Below are 17,410 nucleotides of genomic sequence, written 5' to 3'. Positions count from 1 at the left end.
CTTCTCCCTCTCCCACTCCCTCTGCTTGTGTTCCCTCTCTCATTGTGTCTCTTTCTGTCGAATAAATAAAATCTTAAAAAACAAAACAAAACAAAAGAAAACAAAACCTGCTTGTTCCTTCACTCCATATGCATTTATTGAAGACCCACTATGAGCCAGGCAATGAATAAGCCATTTGTGGAACTTGCATTCTGTCTGTGGAGATGGCTGCAGGGGCGGGACACAGACAACAGAAAAACCGTGGGCAAAACACCAGGTGTAGATTGGGCTGGGGGGGAAGTGAAGCAGGGTAAGGGCCGCGGTGGGGGGGGGGGTGGCTCTACGTAACTACCACAGATAATTCTGCAGCTGTTGAAACAATGGGAGCAATCTTGACCAATGGTCAGGGAAGGATGCAAAGTTCACTAGAAAAATGACAGAACAATATAGTTTGTGTAACTCTCATTGGGTTCTTACAGAATTAGAGTCATTGTCTTTAAATTTGAAAGTAGGTGGGTTAACGTTTCTCTTCTCTGGCTGAACTGCTGTTGTTCTCCCGATGTGTGGACAACATTCTTGTCCCTAGCCCTAGTACACAAAATGTTGGCTCTCCACTCCATACAATATGACTTGGCCTTGAGGAAGGACAGTTTGATGATACACGCTACATGGCTGAACTCTGAGGACCTTACGCTCAGTGACATAAGCTAAACACAAAAAGACAAATTTCCTGCGTGAGTCTCCTTATAGGAGATCCCTAGAGCAGTGAAATTCAGAGACACAAAGTAGATTCAAGGTTATTGGGGACTGAGGGAAAGGGTATGGGGAGTTGTTTAATGGGTACAGAATTTCAGTTTTGCGAGACGAAAAGAACTTGGGGAATTGCTCACAACAATATGAATGTACTTCCCACTACTGAATTACACACTTAAGAATGGTCAAGGTGGGAGGTGCCCGGCTGGCTCAGTGGGTAGAGCCCGCAACTCTTGATTACGGGATTGTGAGTTCCAGCCCTGAGTTGGGTGTAGAAATTGCTTAAAAATAAAAATCTTTAAAAAATGGTTCTCGGGGCGCCTGGGTGGCTCAGTGGGTTAAGGCTCAGCCTTCAGCTCAGGTCATGATCTCAGGGTCCTGGGATAGAGCCCTGCATCGGGCTCTCTGCTCGGCAGGGAGCCTGCCCCCCCCACCGCCTCCACCCTCCCTGCCTCTCTGCCTACTTGTGATCTGTCAAATAAATAAAATCTTTAAAAAAAAATTGGTTCTCGGCGCCTCGGTGGCTCAGTCAGCTAAGCGTCTGCCTTCCGCTTAGGTCATGATCCCAGGGTCACAGGATTGAGCCCTACATCCGGCTCCTCGCTTAGCAGAGAGCCTGCTTTTCCCTCCTACTCTGTCACTCCCCACTGCTCATACTCTCTCTCTCTCTCAAAGAAATAATAAAATAAAATCTTTAACAAAAATGGTTGAGGGGTGCTTGGGTGGCTCAGTCGTTAAATGTCTGCCTTCAGCTTGGGTCATGGTCCCAGGGTCGAGGGATCAAGCCCCACATCAGGCTCCTTGCTCAATGGGAAGCCTGCTTCTCTATCTCCCACTCCCCCTGCTTGTATTCTCTCTCTTGATGTGTGTGTCTCTCTCTGTCAAATACATAAATAAAATCTTAAGATAAAAAATTTTAAAATGGTTGAGTAAGGAAGAGTTTCTTTCCCAGGCTTAGGCCAGAGACCTTCCACTCGCAAGTGGTGTGTGTGCACACCACAGCTGCTGAACTAGTCCCTGTATTTTGTGAGGATAAGGTGGCAACCCCCTCCCCTCTCCACAGGGTCTGTTCCTTTCCAGTTCCTGCCTTCAGCCTCAAGGCCAGCTTGGTGGAACCCTCTGGACCCAATTCACCAATTCCCCAAAGAAACTAACTACTAGTGGCTCCAATCCTTCTGCCTGTCTGGGGAATGCTTCTAGTCATTTCCTCCTGCACCCAGGAAGGCAGTGCCCTTCCTTTGACATCATCGTTGGACTCAGGAAAACAAAGGAATGTTAGACAGAAGCAGAGATGGATAAAGACCACCTTTCACTCCCACTCTCCCAGAGGGGAAGCCCAGAGGCTGTGGGAAGAAGCAGCCCTACAGCCTGGTGACCTGACACAAGGGGCACCCCCTGAGCCTCAAAGGCTCTTATGTAAGATGGGGGAAATATGGAAACGCCTTCCCAGGGAGACACACTGGGGAAAAGGGACAGTTACTAATGCCATGTAGGGTGGGATCCCCAGTCGGGAGATGCTAATCCCAACCACCACAAAGGCTGACACCCAGGGACACAGGCCATGTGCAGGAAAGCCTGTGGGGAACACCAGCCTCACTGAGCCTGTGGTGGGGCCCTTCTTCTGCATGGCTCTTAAAACCCTAAGCTGAGTTCCCCCTAAAGAGGAAGGAGGTGCCCTCCCCAGCTGGGAACATATGTCTGCAGTCATTGCAAGATCCTCTAGACAGAAGTTGGGGGCAAGGGGCGCAACAGGTAGGTTTGTGTTTCCCTTGGTTGTGCTTTTACTTCTAAAGTATTCTTTTTCTTTTTTTTCTATGAACATTTTAATGAGGGGGTGAACATAAGATAGAAAAATAACATTCTGGGGGCGCCTGGGTGGCTCAGTGGGTTAAGCCTCTGCCTTCGGCTCAGGTCATGATCCCAGGGTCCAGGGATCGAGTCCCACATCAGGCTCTCTGCTCCGCAGGAAGCCTGCCTCCACCTCTCTCTCTGCCTGCCTCTCTGTCTGCCTCTCTGCCTACTTGTGATCTCTGTCTGTCAAATAAATAAATAAAATCTTAAAAAAAAAAAAAAGAAAAATAACATTCTGGTCACTTTTACTTGTTTTTTTTTTTTTTTTTTTAAGAGGTAGGCTTTTCTTGAGACTGTCATACAAGGCAATGGATGAGGAAACTCTAAAGAAACTTCTAGAGAAAATGCACACTGAGCACAGAAAAAGGCACTTCTCCAAACACCGTCATGGTCACTGACAACTCCTAAGTAGCCTGTTGGGCTCTCATGGGCTGTTTGTTCTGTTTTCTTTGGGGAACAGCTCAGTTCGGACTTAAGCCCTGCTCCTCGCAGAGGCTAGGGGACACCTTGGGACTGCCATCAGTTTCCCATGGTGACGCTTGGAGCAAGTGATGCTCATGGAGGTGAGGAGGGGTGCTGGAGGTAGAGTCCCAGAGCTTGCTTCTCCTCTGGTGGGGTGTGGGTGGCTAGAGACCACTACCCCGGTGGGAGCTTTGCTCACTCCCCATGGAGGGAAAGGTGATCCAGCAGGTGGGCTGGGACCAGGCCCCTGTGACCACCCGACTCCCCATAATAGAATCCCTTGTCATCCACAGGCCCATAGACTGTGACCACATCCCCTGCCCTCAGTGACAGCTTGTCCTTCACCTGGCCTCCTGCTCGCCCATCCTTGGGGTCATAGTCCAAAGCTGCCATCATGGTTGTTGGGGTCCACAGTGATGACATCCTGGGGTTCCCTTGGGGCATAGGAAAGGAGCTCTGGGGGCTGGTGAGCCCCCCAAAGTCGTCGAAGGGGGCCATAGGGGGGAGGTACCCATGCACTGGCAAATGCCACTTGCCATCAGTCTGCTCTGTGCCCACCTTCACCTCAGCCACCAGGTGCCCAGGTATGGTGCCCACTTGCCCGTTACACTCGCCATGGTAGAAGCCACAGGGGTCCTGAGATCCCCACACTCTCAGCAACTGCCCTTTCTGGAAGGCCAGCTCCTCCTCTGCGACCTCGGGGTTGGCAGACATCACCAGGGGGTTGTAATCAAAGAGGGCCACAAAGACCCTGACCAGAGTGTCCCCCCCGGTCCCCAGTGGGGAGGGGCCACCCCTGGGCATCTTCATGACCTTGCTGGATGGAGCTGGACAAAGTGCTGGGCTAGGCTCCTGGAGCTGGCACATTCTCTTGCCTCCCAGAGCCTGACCTCTCCCATTCTGGGTCCTAAACTCCTTTCTCTGCTCTCGCCTCCTCGTGCCCCAGGGACTGAAGCACACGGCCTCCTCCTTCTGCAGAATGTCATGGAAGTCAGACACATACGGTTGGCTGGCATCCAGCCGGGGAGGGACGAGCACTTGGGTATCTTGCTTTTGCCTAAGGACCTTCTCAAGGGCAGCCTTTTCCTGATACAGTTCTTTGTTGAGCCCACGCTCTGGGAAAAGATGGATGACTCCCGAAGCAGGACTCTGTCTAGGGCCCATGTGACAATAGCGGTCTTCTCCCCTCGACTGGCCACTGGGCAGAAGGGGTCTGTGGTTCGGTGACCTCTGCTGGAAGAGCAGGTCCTTTCTGCAGACTTCTTGGGTCTCTGGAGGCCCCTGGGCTTGGCAGCTACACCCTGCACTGGCACATTCTCTTTCTGGATCCAGGTTGGGCATCGGAGACTGCCTCCTTGGGGGTTCTTCAGAGAAGGCTTCTAGAAACTCGGCCTGGGACTCCCCGCAGCTTCCAGGAGTGTGAGGGCTGGCTGTGGCACTCAGGGGAGCCAGGGTCAGCCTCTGAGAACAGACAGGGACGGTGACTCTGCAGGTAGATGGGTCACCACATGGGTGGCTAAAGGAAGAAGTCTCTGGCAACTGGTGGCAGGTGAAACAGTCATGAGGGATCTGGGCTGGCACCGAATCCAGGGACTCACCACAAAGGGACGTGGTTCTCACAGACACACTCTGGCACAGCAGGGGCTGCTGGAGCTGGGAATATTCCAAGAGGGTGCTCCCAGCAGTGGCATCGGCGACCTCTGCAACCTTGAGCCCATCAGCATAGACGGCATAGCCGGTGACCTGGACTCCATTGGATGACCCAGCAGAGTCAATGGTTACGGGGAGCCAGCTGACCATCAGGAGGCCTGGGGAGGCGTGGCGCTCCACCAGCACATCCAGGGGAGGGTCAGGGGGTCCCGCCAGGGGCGTTTTGAAGGTGATGGTAGAGGACGATGTCTTCCAGTGCACCTGCAGCGAGTCCCACGGCAGCCGCACCTCCACCCGTGCCCGGTACCGCGTGCCAGGCAGCAGGCCGTGAAAGGTATAGCTGCTCACACCTGCTGGGGTCAGGGCGTGCTCTTGACCATTGAGATACACCATATGGAGGTGGCTGCTGCTGCCGTAGACCCAGGCGATCTTGGCCGATGTTGCTGCAACGCTTTGCAAGTGGAGTTGCATGGGGGCCATGCACAGAGCCCCTGTGGCCCCTAGAAGGGGTCTGGAGAAGCCCTTCTCTTTCATACACTGCAGTGCACCCAGCCAGCTGTCTTCTGTCTTGGCATCCTCGATCTCTGCTGCCCCCTCTGTCATGGGGGCTACTCGCACCATCAGGCACGGCCCCTTGTCCATAGCCCCCTGGGCTTTCCCAGGCAAGAAGCTGTGACCAGTGTCTTCCGTCAAACCTTTGCTCTGTCCAGGTGGGAGCCGAGTGGGGCCAAAGTCAGGGGATTTGAGGGGCAGGCAGTCCAGGATGTCACTGTCTGGAATCTGCTCCACCAGGTTGGACGGCACCAGCCCTCGTCGGCCATCCTCAAGCTCCCCTTCATAAAAGCCGTCTTCATCCATGTCCCCAAAGATATAGACATAATCCCCAGCTGTAAGGGGTAGCTCACTCTCAGGGTGCTCATTAGGGCCCTTAAAAGGATTGTAGCTGTAACGAGCCAGGAATATCTTGAGCTTGGGGGGCAGGCGGGCCTCTGACCCCCCCACTTCCAAGGTGGAAGACATACTGTCAGGCTCCAGATCCTCCATCTCGCTGGCGGTGTCCATATCCAGAGTAGGACAAGATGGCACTGTGGCCCATGCGGACTCCACCTCAGAAGAAGAGTTCGACTGGGAGCTAGTTTTCTTGGCCTGGTACCTGGAGTCCAGAGGCCGACTGGCTAGAACTCTGTCAGGCACCTGAGGGGCACTGGCTGTCTCCCGAATGGCAACTGGACTTCCGGGCCGAGAAGCTTCTTGATTCTCCCGTTTGTCTCTGCTGGGCTGTGAAGATGCTTGGTCTGGAGGCTCCGGCTGGAACTTGGTCCTTCCAGGGTCTCTAACTTGAGACTCCGGGACTTGGGGGGCCTCCTGGGGTTCGGGGGGAGGTTGACCAGGCTGACACTGAAGCGCTAGCATCTCCTCGCGAGCAGCCTGGAGATCGTGCAAGGCCTTCCGCAGGTCGTGCTGCAGCTGTTGCTGCCGATCCTGTCCGCGCGCCGCCTGCTGCAGCAGCTGCTCTGCCAGCATGCCGGCGGCGTCGCGCTCCTGGCACGCGCGGTCCAGCTGCCCGCGCACGTCGTCGTTCTCGGCCGCCACCTTCCGCGTCCAGTCGGCTTGGGCCTGCAACCGCGCATTCTCCTGGGTCAGCCAGGCTCCCTCGCGTAGCGCCGCCTGCAGCTGCGCCTCAGCGTCGTCGCCCCGCCGCCGCGCCGCAGCCGCCTGGGCGCTCAGCTCCTCGCACTCCCGCCGCCGCGCGCCCAGCTCGAGCTCCAGGGCCTGCACCTGGCGCCGCGCCTCCTCGCTGGGTGCGCCCTGGCCGTCCGCTTCCACTCGGGCGCTGCCGCTGGCCTGCTGGCGTGTCAACTGTCTCTGCAGGCGCAGCACCTCCCGCTGGGACTCGCGCTGCAGCCGGTCCAACTCGCTGATGTCGAGCCACTGGGCTTGGGCGGCACCCCCGCCAGGGTGCAGGACGCTGCCGAAGCCCGAGGCGACGCGCGCCTGCAGCAAGTGGCACTCCTGCCTCAGCTCTTCGATCTGCTTGTCCTTGGCCAGCAGCGCGCTCGCCTGCTCGGACAAGTCCCGGGCGCGCTGGCGGGAAAAGGCCTGGCACAGCTCCAGACCCGCGCGGCTGTCGCCCGGCACAGGCGCGCTCGCAGCCCGCAGGTTGGTTTCTTGTAGCTTTCGGGCTCGGTCCTCCAGGCGCCGCGCGAGGCCTGTAAGCTTCGCGTGCTTCACCTTGAGCCGCTTCACCTTCTCGTCCGACTTGTCCTGGAAGCCTGCGCGCCGCAGCTGCTTGTTCTCCTCCCGCAGGCCAGAGCAGCGGCGCGCCACCGCGCGCAACGCCTTGGACAGTTCCGAGTTCTGCTTCACCAGCTCCTGGTAGTCCAGACTCGGCGAAGAAGGGGTCAGGGCTTCGCAGGGCTGGCTCCCGGGGTCTTCTGGCGGATCGCTAAGTCTTCGGTGCTCCGATGGCGGTGGTTGTGGAGGCGGTGGCAGTGGCGGCGGCGGCGTAGGGGGACTTGGGGAGCCTAAGACGGAGGCGTCTGGCGAAGAGGCCCGCTCCTCGGATTCGGGGGCATTGGGGCAACCGAGGGTGCTGTCGAGCGAGCGGGAACGCGCTGGTGGCAAGGAATCGAGAGAGCTGGCGCGCGTGTGGAGCAGGCTGTTTGAGGAGTTGGAGCGCCCGGCCCGCACCACGTCTAGGGAGCGGGAGCGCAGGCGGACGCCCCGGGTCAGGCTGTCAGCATTCAGGGGTTCGAGTCTACACATGGACTTTGGGGGCCTGCGGGAGTCGGCGGCGGTATCGCGGGGCGGCCCTTCCGAAGAATGCACGGCTTGGGGGTCGGGGGAGCCCGGCAAAGCGGGATGCCAGCGGAAGTGCTCCAGGATGTACTTGAGGAAGAGCTGGCGCTCCACGTCGAGCGCCGCCTGCAGGTGTCGGATGCGCGAAGCCTGCTCGCCGTCGGTTTCCCAGCGAAGCTGCGCCAGCACTTCCTGCAGGCGACAGCGGCACTGAGCAGCGGCGACCTCGGGCGCCCCCGCGCGGCCGCAGTAGCCCCGGTTCACCAACTCCTCGGCCAGCTGGCGCTGCAGCTCCCGGGCCTGGCGCATGACGCCGTCGCGCTCGCGGTGCAGTAGCTGCCGCAGCTGCCTCATCTCGGCCTCCTTCCAGCGCAGCAGCTGCCGGATCTCGGCCTCACGCTCCCGCAGTAAGTCGTCCTGCAGCTGCCGCAAGTCCCGACCGCGCTGAGCCTCCCACTTGGAGCGCAGATGGTCAACCAGCTGCTGCCGCTCCCGCTCGGCAGCCTCCCGCAGCTGGCGCGCCTGGGACGCGAAACGCTGCCTCTCCGCCCGCCCGCGGACCCGCTCGGTCTCCAGCTCGGCCCGCAGCTTCTCCAGCTCCCGCCTTTGCTCCTCCAGCATTACTGCCGACGGACCCGGACTACCCGGCTTCTTCGGTGTCGCGCGGCCGCCGCCCGAAGGGCTGGGCGAATCTTTGGTCATGGTGGCCAAGGCCCGGCCAGACGCCTGACCTCGTCTGGCCCAGGCCGCTGCTAGCCAACCGCCACCGCCCCCGCTGCGGCCAACCGCCCCGCGCGCCCCTTCCGGCGATCCTGGGGGTCTCCACGCGCCCCTTCCGCCTCTGAGGGCCTTCCCCAACCCTCTGCTGCGGGTGTACTAGCCCGAGCTCCTCTCCTGGCTGCCTGCGCGGGGCCTGGGCTCCAAACACCCTTGCTCAACTCAGTCCATGTCCTTTCTGGGATACCCAGGGGTCTCTCTGATCCAAGGCCCTTCCGAGTTTCTGGTGTCATGTCCTTTGTGACTCACCGGGCATACTCTCCCAGGCACTGTGCAATACTTTTCAGGCTAACTAGTACTGGGGCGAGCCCACGCCACTGCTCTGGACCTGGAGGGAAGAACTCCACGTGTGGGTCAAGGATGGGGTGTGAGCAGATCCTGCTTAGCCCTGGCATGGGTTCAGGTGGCCTGTTTGGTCTAAGTGTCTGGGAACCACAACAGAATACCCCCAAACTTAGAGGTGAGCCCTGAACACCTATGAGGGGAGGGTGTGGTCTTGTGACTGCATCCCCAAGTCGCCTACCTTTCCAATGATCCCAGAGGAGCTGAGCAGTTGGATGCATTATCTGTTTAAATTTACCATGCCCATTTTACAGATGAGAAGTATTATTAAAGATTTTATTTATTTATTTGACAGAGAGGTAGAGAGAGAGCACAAGTAGGCAGAGGGTCAGGCAGAGGGAGAAGGAGAAGCAGACTCTCCGCTAAGCAGGGAGCCCGATGCAGAGCTTAATCCCAGGACCCTGGGATGATGACCTGAGCCAAAGGCAGACACCTGGAGAAGTTTTTTTTTTTTTTTTTAAAGATTGTATTTATTTATTTGACACACACAGAGAGAAATCACAAATAGGCAGAGAGGCAGGAAGAGAGAGAATGGGGGAAGCAGGCTCCCTGCTGAGCAGAGAGCCTGATGCGGGGGCTTGATCCCAGGACCCTGAGATCATGACCTGAGCTGAAGGCAGAGGCTTAACCCACTGAGCCTCCCAGGCAGCCCCTCCTTTATTTTAAACACAAATGAAAAGTCTTAGGCACATAGTCTGGGCATGGTGCCAACTGAGACAAAGGAGAAGGCCTCCTTGAAGAACCAAAGCCCTGGCCTATATTTTTGTGGTTCACTTTTATGATCACCTTGCAAGAATACTCTGAGAGATAAGGACCTCTTCACGGTCACACTGCCCAGAAGTAGCTTAGTGGGGAGTCAGACTTGGAAAATCCTGCCTCCAGAGTCCGTGGGCACTCTGACTCCATCTGCCTAATCTTAGGGTTGTAGCTTCGAAGGGCACTTCCCAGTCTTTCTTTCAGGGGAGGGTTTCACACTTTGCAGAAGGAGAGAGGATCAGTGGAATCCAGAGTGGGGAGCCGGCCAGGGAGGGAGGTGAGAACATGGGCACATCATTGGGGCCCAGCCCACCCTTTGTCTGGCCCAGGAGTGCTCAGGGCTTCCTGCTTCTCCAAAAGGTAAGTCACAGACCCTTGTGGGCCCAGCTGTTTCCCAGCACCATCTCGCTGAAGGCAGCAAGGCCAGAGAATTTCCGTGGCTCTCCCAAGAGGCCATATTGTCAGACGGTTAGGATTGGTGTGCCTTTGGAGGCAAACAGTCCTTCAGCTTCTTGTGCCATTTCCATGTCCTCATCTGTTAAATGGGCTAATATTGCAGCTCCCTTCTGTGTTGCGTGACCTCCCAGAGTTCCCTGACCTCTCTGAGCATCCATTTCTCCAGTTTGTGAGGTTTCACTAAGGTGAGAGCACACAGTGCCCAGAACAGAGTAAGGCTCTGGTTGGCAGTTCACTGATTTTATTTTTATTTTTTTTATTTTTATTTTTATTTTTTAAAGATTTTATTTATTTATTTAACAGACAGATCATAGGTAGGCAGAGAGGTAAGCAGAGAGAGAGACGGGAGGAAGCAGGCTCCCCGCGGAGCAGAGAGCCCGATGCGGGGCTCGATTCCAGAACCCTGGGATCATGACCTGAGCCGAAGGCAGAGGCTTTAACCCACTGAGCCACCCAGGTGCCCCACTGATTTTATTTTTAAAAGATTTTCCTTCCTTCTTCCTTTCTTTCTTCCTTTCTTTCTTTCTTTGTCAGAGAGCGAGAACAAGTGGGGGAGCAGCAGGCAGAGGGAGAAGCAGGCTCCCTGCTGTGCAAGGACCCCCCCCCCTCCATGTGGGACTCATCCTCAGGGCTCTGGGATCAGGACCTGAGCCGAAGGCAGATGCTTAACTGACTGAGCCATCCAGAGGTCCCAGCTCACGAATTTTAATCCCCACCCCTTTTTTGCAGCTAGAGAAGCTGAGGTCAGCAAGCAGAGATCTGACTGAAGTCATTCAGGGCGGCTGTGGTAGAGGCAACATGAGGTACCCTTTGTGTGCTCTGGGACTCACTCTGGATTCCTCATGGCAGATGGGAAGCCTCAGAGACCTGGGTGTCCATCCGGCTCTGCCCCTCTTTGGCTGAGCAACCATGGCTGGTTATTTCGCTTCTCCTGGCCTCCACAAGATGGATATGTATTGATAACACTGGCCTTCTATGGTTAGAGAGAGAGAGAGAGGGACACCGGGACGCTGTCTATCTGCTGATGGCCAGATGTGCAAGAGGAGCTGTGTCAAGGTCCGTGTAAGTTCTCATCTTCCCATCCAGGGCTTGGCCTAGACTCTCCAAGCTTCTTCCAGTAATCTAAAGAATCCCTCTGCCTCAGGCTTCTAGGCCTTCACATGTGTTGCTTCCCCCTGCCTGGAATGCCTACATTCCCTGACACAAAAATAACAACAACGCCCCCTGCAGACCAGGAACCTTTTATGTGCCAGGCTTTGTGCTAAATGCTTGCCATTCATTATTTACACTGTCCATTTTGCAGATGAGAAGTCTCAAGCCTCTGAGGAGCAAGAGATTTTGTCCACCTACCTAGTGCTAACCTTGTCTTGTCCTTTAGCCTCAGCTTAGCGGTTCCTCCTCCAGGAAGCCTTCCCTGACTCTCTGGGCTGGGTCTGGTCCCCTAAGAAGTCTGTAGCCCTAATGGCCCTACCAGGCACCCCTCCATTTGGAATAGGGATGTATCTGGTATATATCAGTGTCCCTGCCCAGAGTGGTTTTGGGGAAGGAATAAGTGAAAAGTCCCTCCCCAGAAAGGAGGGATAGGGACCCAAAGAGAGGCAAGCAGGAAGGGCACAAAGGGCACTATCCAACCAGGCCACCCAGACTGCCTACCTCCCACATTCGGGTACCACCTGGTGTCAAGGGCTGAAGCCTCAGGCTCTGGGCTGCCTATCAGGGCCTTGGGCAGACACCTTAGGCTGGAGTGAGGGTCAGGCCTCAGTAGAGATGTTGGCAGGATCTAAAGATGTGTATCTAACACACATACATACACACACTCAAGGACTCTCTAGGCCTGGCCCCTGTGGGGCTGGGGAGCTTAGGAGCCCTACTTAAGTCTGGCTCCTCCCTATTCTTCCTGTCCCAGCACATCAATACCTTGCTATTTCTAGTCTAGACCTTGATGTTGTGGTCACATTAGAGTCCCCCTTTGCTTTTCTTTGTCTATGGTGTCTGTGGCTTCTCTGTCTATGTTTCAGTCCCTCTCACACAGTCATTTCCCCCAAGTAGGTGGGCAGGTGACCTTGGCTCCATCTCCCAGGTGGGGAGAGAGAGGCTCAGAGATGGCACAGGTTGTGTTCTTCAGCATGTGGCTCTGTGGGCTCTGCCTTCTCTGCCGTACTCATGTTTTTCAGATCCCATTCCCCTAAGCCACTGGTGTGCCATGGGAGATCGATGGCTTCAGGCAATGCTATGTACCAGGATCACAGAGAACTGTGACTCCAGATGTTTTCTGGGAGTGATGCAGGGGGTGGAGTGATGCAAGGATGGCCTTAGCCCTGAACTAAGGCCCTGGATGTGGTAGCCACAGGCAGAGTATGTTCATGGAATCCTCACTGCAGCTCTGTTGGACAGAGGAGAGCCCGAAGCCTGGTGGGAGCAGGTGGCTTGCCAGGGGACGTGGGCAGCTGCGGCAGAGCTGGGTTGTCACTTCTGGGCAGTGGGTGGAACTCCGCAGCCTAGATTTCTGCTGCAGTGTCTAGAGGAACCTGCAACCCTCAGAGGAGGAGGACCAAGGAAGAGGACCTTGGGGTGAGTCTCTGGGAACCCACGGTCACCATCCAGCAGCTACTGGGGCTGGCACCACCTGTGGCATGTCAGAGGCGTTCTGGAATGTAGGTTGAGTGGATGAGCAAACCAGGGCTTCCCCAATGCCAGACTTCTGCCACCCCCACACTCATCATGTTGTGCCATGATTGTTAATGACCTGCCCATCACTCCCATCAACTCTGAGCTCAGGGAGGGCACAGACCATGTAGATGCATTCTCTGGGTCTCGCTTTCTTGCCTATAATATGAAAGAGGTGGATTACGTGGGTGGCTTTAAAACTGGGTTCCTTAAGGCCTCAGGGTTCCTGAGAAATATCGTAGTAGGATTTTTGGGAATGGGAGAATATGCCTGGAGCTAAAGGAGAAATACTGCTTCTACCAGCTTCAACAGAGTATGTACACCTGTTAGTGTCATTCTTTTTTTTTTTTTTAAGAGTTTCTTCATTTATTTGACAGAGAGAGAGAGAGAGAGGCAAGCAGAGGGAGAGGGAGAAGCACGCTCCCCGCTGAGCAAGGAGCCCGACATGGGTGGGGCTTCATCCCAGGACCCTGGACTCCTGACTTGAGCCGAAGGCAGAAACTTAACCAACTGAGCCACCCAGGCACTCCTTTTAGTGTCATTATTTAGGTTTTAAGGAAGACTTTGGCTTAATAAAGAGGTATGCCACTAGAAACAAGTTTGGAAACCTCTGGTTAGAGACCCTCCTGTCTATTACGTGCAAACACACATTGCCCTGACACTCAGTAATTCCACTGACCCTGAGAGAAGGCACCTGTGCCCCTTACGTCTTTGTTCACCCCACATCACCAGCATTATACTCCATGCTGCCTCTCTTCCCAGCACCAGTCTGTGACCTTTGGACCATGCGGTCATGGGGTATGTGATCCTGGGCAATCTGGTTCTCATCCGCTGCTAGCCTGGCCTAGCCCTATTTTAACTCTGTCACACGTGCCTAGAGCTCTTGCCTGGCCTTAGCGAGAGGCAAAAACTCCATCCAGAGAGCCAACCCACTGGAAGATTTTTTTAAAAAAGATTATTTATTTGAGAGAGAGACAGAGCACAAGTGTGCGGTGTGGCAGAGGGAGAGGGAGAGGGAGAAGCAGACTCCCGGCTGAGCATGGAGCCCAATGTGGGGCTCAATCCCAGGACACTAAGATTAAGACTTGAGCCAAAATCAAGAGTCAAATGCTAAACTGACTGAGCCACCCAGGCACCCCCCATCGGAGGGATTTTAAGCTTCCGAACAGACCCTGTTAGCCATTGGGAATAACTTTGGTCAGTCATTTGGCTATTGCTCTAGGTCACGGACAGTCCCTTTTTTTTTTTTTTTTTTAAGATTGATTTATTTAGGACACCTGAGTGGCTCAGTAAGGACCTGCTTTTCCCTCTCTCTGTCTGCTGCTCCCCCTACTTGTGCTCGCTCTCACTCTCTCTGTCAAATAAATAAATAAATAAATAAATAAATAAAATCTTTTAAAAAAGAAGAAGAAGAAGAAAGATACGGATGCCTGGGTGGCTCAGTCAGTTAAATGTCTGCCTTTGGCTCAGGTCATGATCCCAGGGTTCTGGGATGGAGTCCCACATCAGGCTCCCTGCTCTGCGGGGAACCTGCTTCTCCCTCTGCCTTCCACTCTCCCTGCTTGTGTGCGCTCTCTCTTTCTCTGACAAATAAATAAATAAATAAAATCTTTTTTAAAAAAGATTGATTTGTTTATCTTAGAGAGAGCATGAGAGAGGCGGGAGGGGCAGAGGGAGAGGGAGAGACCGAGTCTTAAGCAAATTCCCTGCTGAGCACAGAGCCCAATGCAAAGTTCGATCTCACGACTCTGAGATCATGACCTGAGCCAAAATCAAGAATCGAAAGCCCAACTGACTAAGCCACCCAGGCACCCCAAAGGGACAGTCCTTCACCAACTGTTTGTTGAGTACCAATCTAGTCAGGGCAAGGCGGCAGGGAAGGATGTGAATTTCCTCATTCGCTAAGCACAGACAACCCCCAGTGGGATTTGTGAAGGGAGGATGGAAGGAAAGCGGGAGGTTGGGAAGGAGGGTAGAAGGGAAAGAAGGAGCCCTTTAGGTGAGTTGAGCCTCCCAGACCTTGGCTTCCCCCTCACAGTCAAAGCGCAGACTTGAGCTTGATGCTCTGACCAGCTGAGTGGCTGAAAAGCTGATTGACCCTTTGAGCCTCAGTTTTTTCCTTTGTAAATGGGGCTGATAACAGTTCTGCCCTCAAAGGGCTGCTGGGGGAGTCAATAGAAAACACTTGTGCATTTGTACTCATGGGAACCCAGCACACAGCAGGCTGTCAGGTCAACCAAGTGAGCCAGCATGGTAAGCTGAGTCTTCAAAAATGGTTAGCACTTGGGATGCCTTGGTGGCTCAGTCGGACTCTTGATCTCAGCTCAGGTCTTGATCTCTGGGTTGTGAGTTCAAGTCCCATGTTGGACTCTCTGCTGGGTATGGAGCCTACTTTAAAAAAAGAAGAGAAAGAAAGAGAAGAGGGGAGGAAGAAAAAGGAGGAGGAGGAGAAGTAGAAGAAGGAGGAGGAGGAGAAGGAGAAGAAGAAGAAGGGGAGGAGGGAGGAAGGGGAATGGGAGAGGGAGGAGGAGGGTAGAGGAAAGGAAAGGGGAAGGAGAAGAGGAAGAGGAGAAGGAGGAGAAGGAGGAAAAAGATGATGAAGAAGGAGGGGGAGGGGGAGGAGAGGAAGAAGGACTAGTATTTGCCAGCTGGATAAGTGGTGCTGTGGGGAGGGAATGACAAAGGCATCCCAGGCAAAGGGAGCAGCAAGGACAGAGGCAGGGAGTGTGAAGTGGCAGGAGCACTGGTCTTGGAAAGGGAGAGATGTAGGATATGAAGTTTTGGGCCATCAGAAGGAGATCAAGTCAGAGCCTCACCAGCATGAACCAGATCAAGGTCTAACTTCTGGAGCCTCTCTTCCTAGCTGGGTGATGAAGGACAAGCTACCACTCTCAGGGCCTCAGTCTCCTTACCTGTGAAATGGAACATCTTAGCACTGCTCTGTGGTGCCAGTGAACTTGGTGGTGGGTGTAAATGTGCAGTACCCAGTGCCAGGCATACAGTCAGCCTGCCAAGGAGCTCCTTCCATCCCTGGCCCCTCCTTTGGCCATTGTCAGCCTTCTCCTCTGGGCTCCCACACCTCATCCAACCATTGCCACATTCTAGCATTCTCCTCGGTGCCTCCCCAGGATGCTTTGAGCTGCTTGAGGGCAGGTGCCACCTTTGTATCTCCCTCTCCGAGCCTAGCAGGCAAGCCCCAGGACCCTGTCCTGACTGGAAGAAGAAAAAGAAGAACGTGGTAAGGTCTAGACAAAGCATCTGGAGTCCAGGAGGAGGAGGAAGACTGGAATTAGAGGAGGAAGAGAGCACTTTTAATGGAAGGCTCAGGGAAATGGCACACAAAGGCCAGGTCCAAATGAACATGGTTTGTCTGAGTGGAAGGGGGTTGGTGTGACCAGAAGCCAGGCCTGCCATGGGGAACAATAAAAGTTTTGTTTTCTTTTTTAAAAGATTTTATTTATTTGGCAGAGAGATAGAGAGAGAGAGAGATCACAAGTAGGCAGAGAGGCAGGCAGAGAGAGAGTAGAAGGCAGCCTCCCTGCTGAGCAGAGAGCCTGATTCGGGGCTTGATCCCAGGACCCTGGGATCATGACCTGGGCCAAGGGCAGATGCTTAACTATCTGAGCCACCCAGGTGCCCCTTCCCTCCTGTTCTTCTAAGGCTGCCCCAGTCTGTCGTCTGCCTCCCTTGCTCCCTATTAACTTCCTACTCCATTCTGGCCATCCAGACAGCCTCATGGCCTTTGCCAGTGTCTTTTCTCCTGCTTGAAACAACCTCCTCTCAGTCTCTCAGCTGTTCCATCCCATCCTTCAGGTTCCAGGGTTGGCCCTGAAGCCAGCAGTTCAGTCTCTGTTCCTAGTTCGCTGCATGAACTTGGGCAAATCATTGGCCTTCTCTATGCTTCTGTTTCCTATGAGATGGGCTGTCAATGGTAGCCATCTCAGAGTGGTTTCAGAGATTAAGGAAAATAAAGCACAGGAGGGGGGAGCTGGCATTTGACGTTCCAGTATTGGCTCTTATTATACTATTTCCTCAGTGAGGCTTCCGTGACTTCCCAATGAAAAGTAGGTTCCCCCATGGGCGCCTGGGTGGCTCAATCATGATCCTGGAGTCTCAGGATTGAGTTCTGCATTGGGCTTCCTGCTCAGCAGGGAGTCTTGTTCTCCCTCTGACCGTCCCTCCTCTCGTGCTCTCTCAAATAAATCAATAAAATCTTAAAAAAAAAAAGTAGGCCCCCATAATCACTTTCCCATCACCCAGGTTTAATTTTTTTTTTTATTTTATTTATTTGACACACACAGAAAGAGACTAAGCAGGGGGAGAGTAGAGGGAGAGGGAGAAGCAGGCTCCCTGCTGAGCATGGTGCTCCATCGTGCAACTGGATTCCAGAACCCTGGGATCATGAAGTGAGCTGAAGGCAGACGCTTAACTGACTGAGTCACCCAGGAGCCCCTCAGTTTCCTTTTCTTCATGGCACTTATTAGTGTGAAATAATTTTGGTTATTCAATGATCTTATGCAACCAATAATTATTGTGCACCTACTATGTGCCAAACACCATGTAATCACCTCCGGATGGGACGTTCAGTAAAGGCAAGGTGTCTGCCGGTTCCATTCATCTGTGTTCGCCCAGCATCGTCATGGCACACAGTAGGCACTTCTGTGGGGGCGGGGGGAGCGCCCCGCCTGCCCCTCCCCCGCTCCAGGAAGTGCGGGGGCTCCAGCCGCCCGGCGGGCCGCGATGCATTCTGGGAAAGCAGCAGCACCAGATCCAAGATGGCGGCCAGCAGGAGGCTGATGAAGGTAAAAGCCATTCTCCGGCGCCGGCCGGGTGGGGGGGCGGCGTCCCGGGCCGGGGGTCCCCGCGGCGGGCGGAACTCCTCGGGGCGTCGCCGCTCGGTCTCCCGTCCCTGTGTGGC

At 54.7% G+C, this 17,410-nt stretch overlaps 2 protein-coding genes across 2 annotated transcripts in view; one reads left to right on the top strand and one right to left on the bottom strand.

Moving 5' to 3' along the window:
- Window positions 1-2,847: 2,847 nt before the first annotated feature.
- Window positions 2,848-8,196, bottom strand: LOC111142527 (RIMS-binding protein 3A-like). The gene has a single exon (XM_022495773.1). It carries the CDS (start codon window positions 8,194-8,196, stop codon window positions 3,241-3,243), a length of 4,956 nt encoding a protein of 1,651 aa, XP_022351481.1. The 3' UTR covers window positions 2,848-3,240.
- A 9,051-nt stretch (window positions 8,197-17,247) lies between these two features.
- LOC111142528 (ubiquitin conjugating enzyme E2 L3) overlaps window positions 17,248-17,410 on the top strand; it is a 60,760-nt gene continuing 60,597 nt past the window's right edge. Inside the window, exon 1 of the mRNA XM_022495774.1 lies at window positions 17,248-17,294. Coding sequence (XP_022351482.1) covers window positions 17,268-17,294 — 27 coding nt within the window. The 5' untranslated portion in view covers window positions 17,248-17,267. The remainder of the gene's footprint in view (window positions 17,295-17,410) is intronic.

The sequence above is a fragment of the Enhydra lutris genome, unplaced genomic scaffold (assembly GCF_002288905.1).
Source record: "Enhydra lutris kenyoni isolate GAN:26980312 unplaced genomic scaffold, ASM228890v2 scaffoldscaffold8, whole genome shotgun sequence".
Lineage (NCBI taxonomy): Eukaryota > Metazoa > Chordata > Mammalia > Carnivora > Mustelidae > Enhydra > Enhydra lutris.
This window is presented reverse-complemented; position numbering and strand designations above follow the sequence as displayed.

Coding starts and splice junctions, on each gene's coding strand:
- LOC111142527 (XM_022495773.1), bottom strand. CDS start 8,196: ATGACCAAAGATTCGCCCAGCCCTTCGGGCGGCGGCCGCGCGACACCG.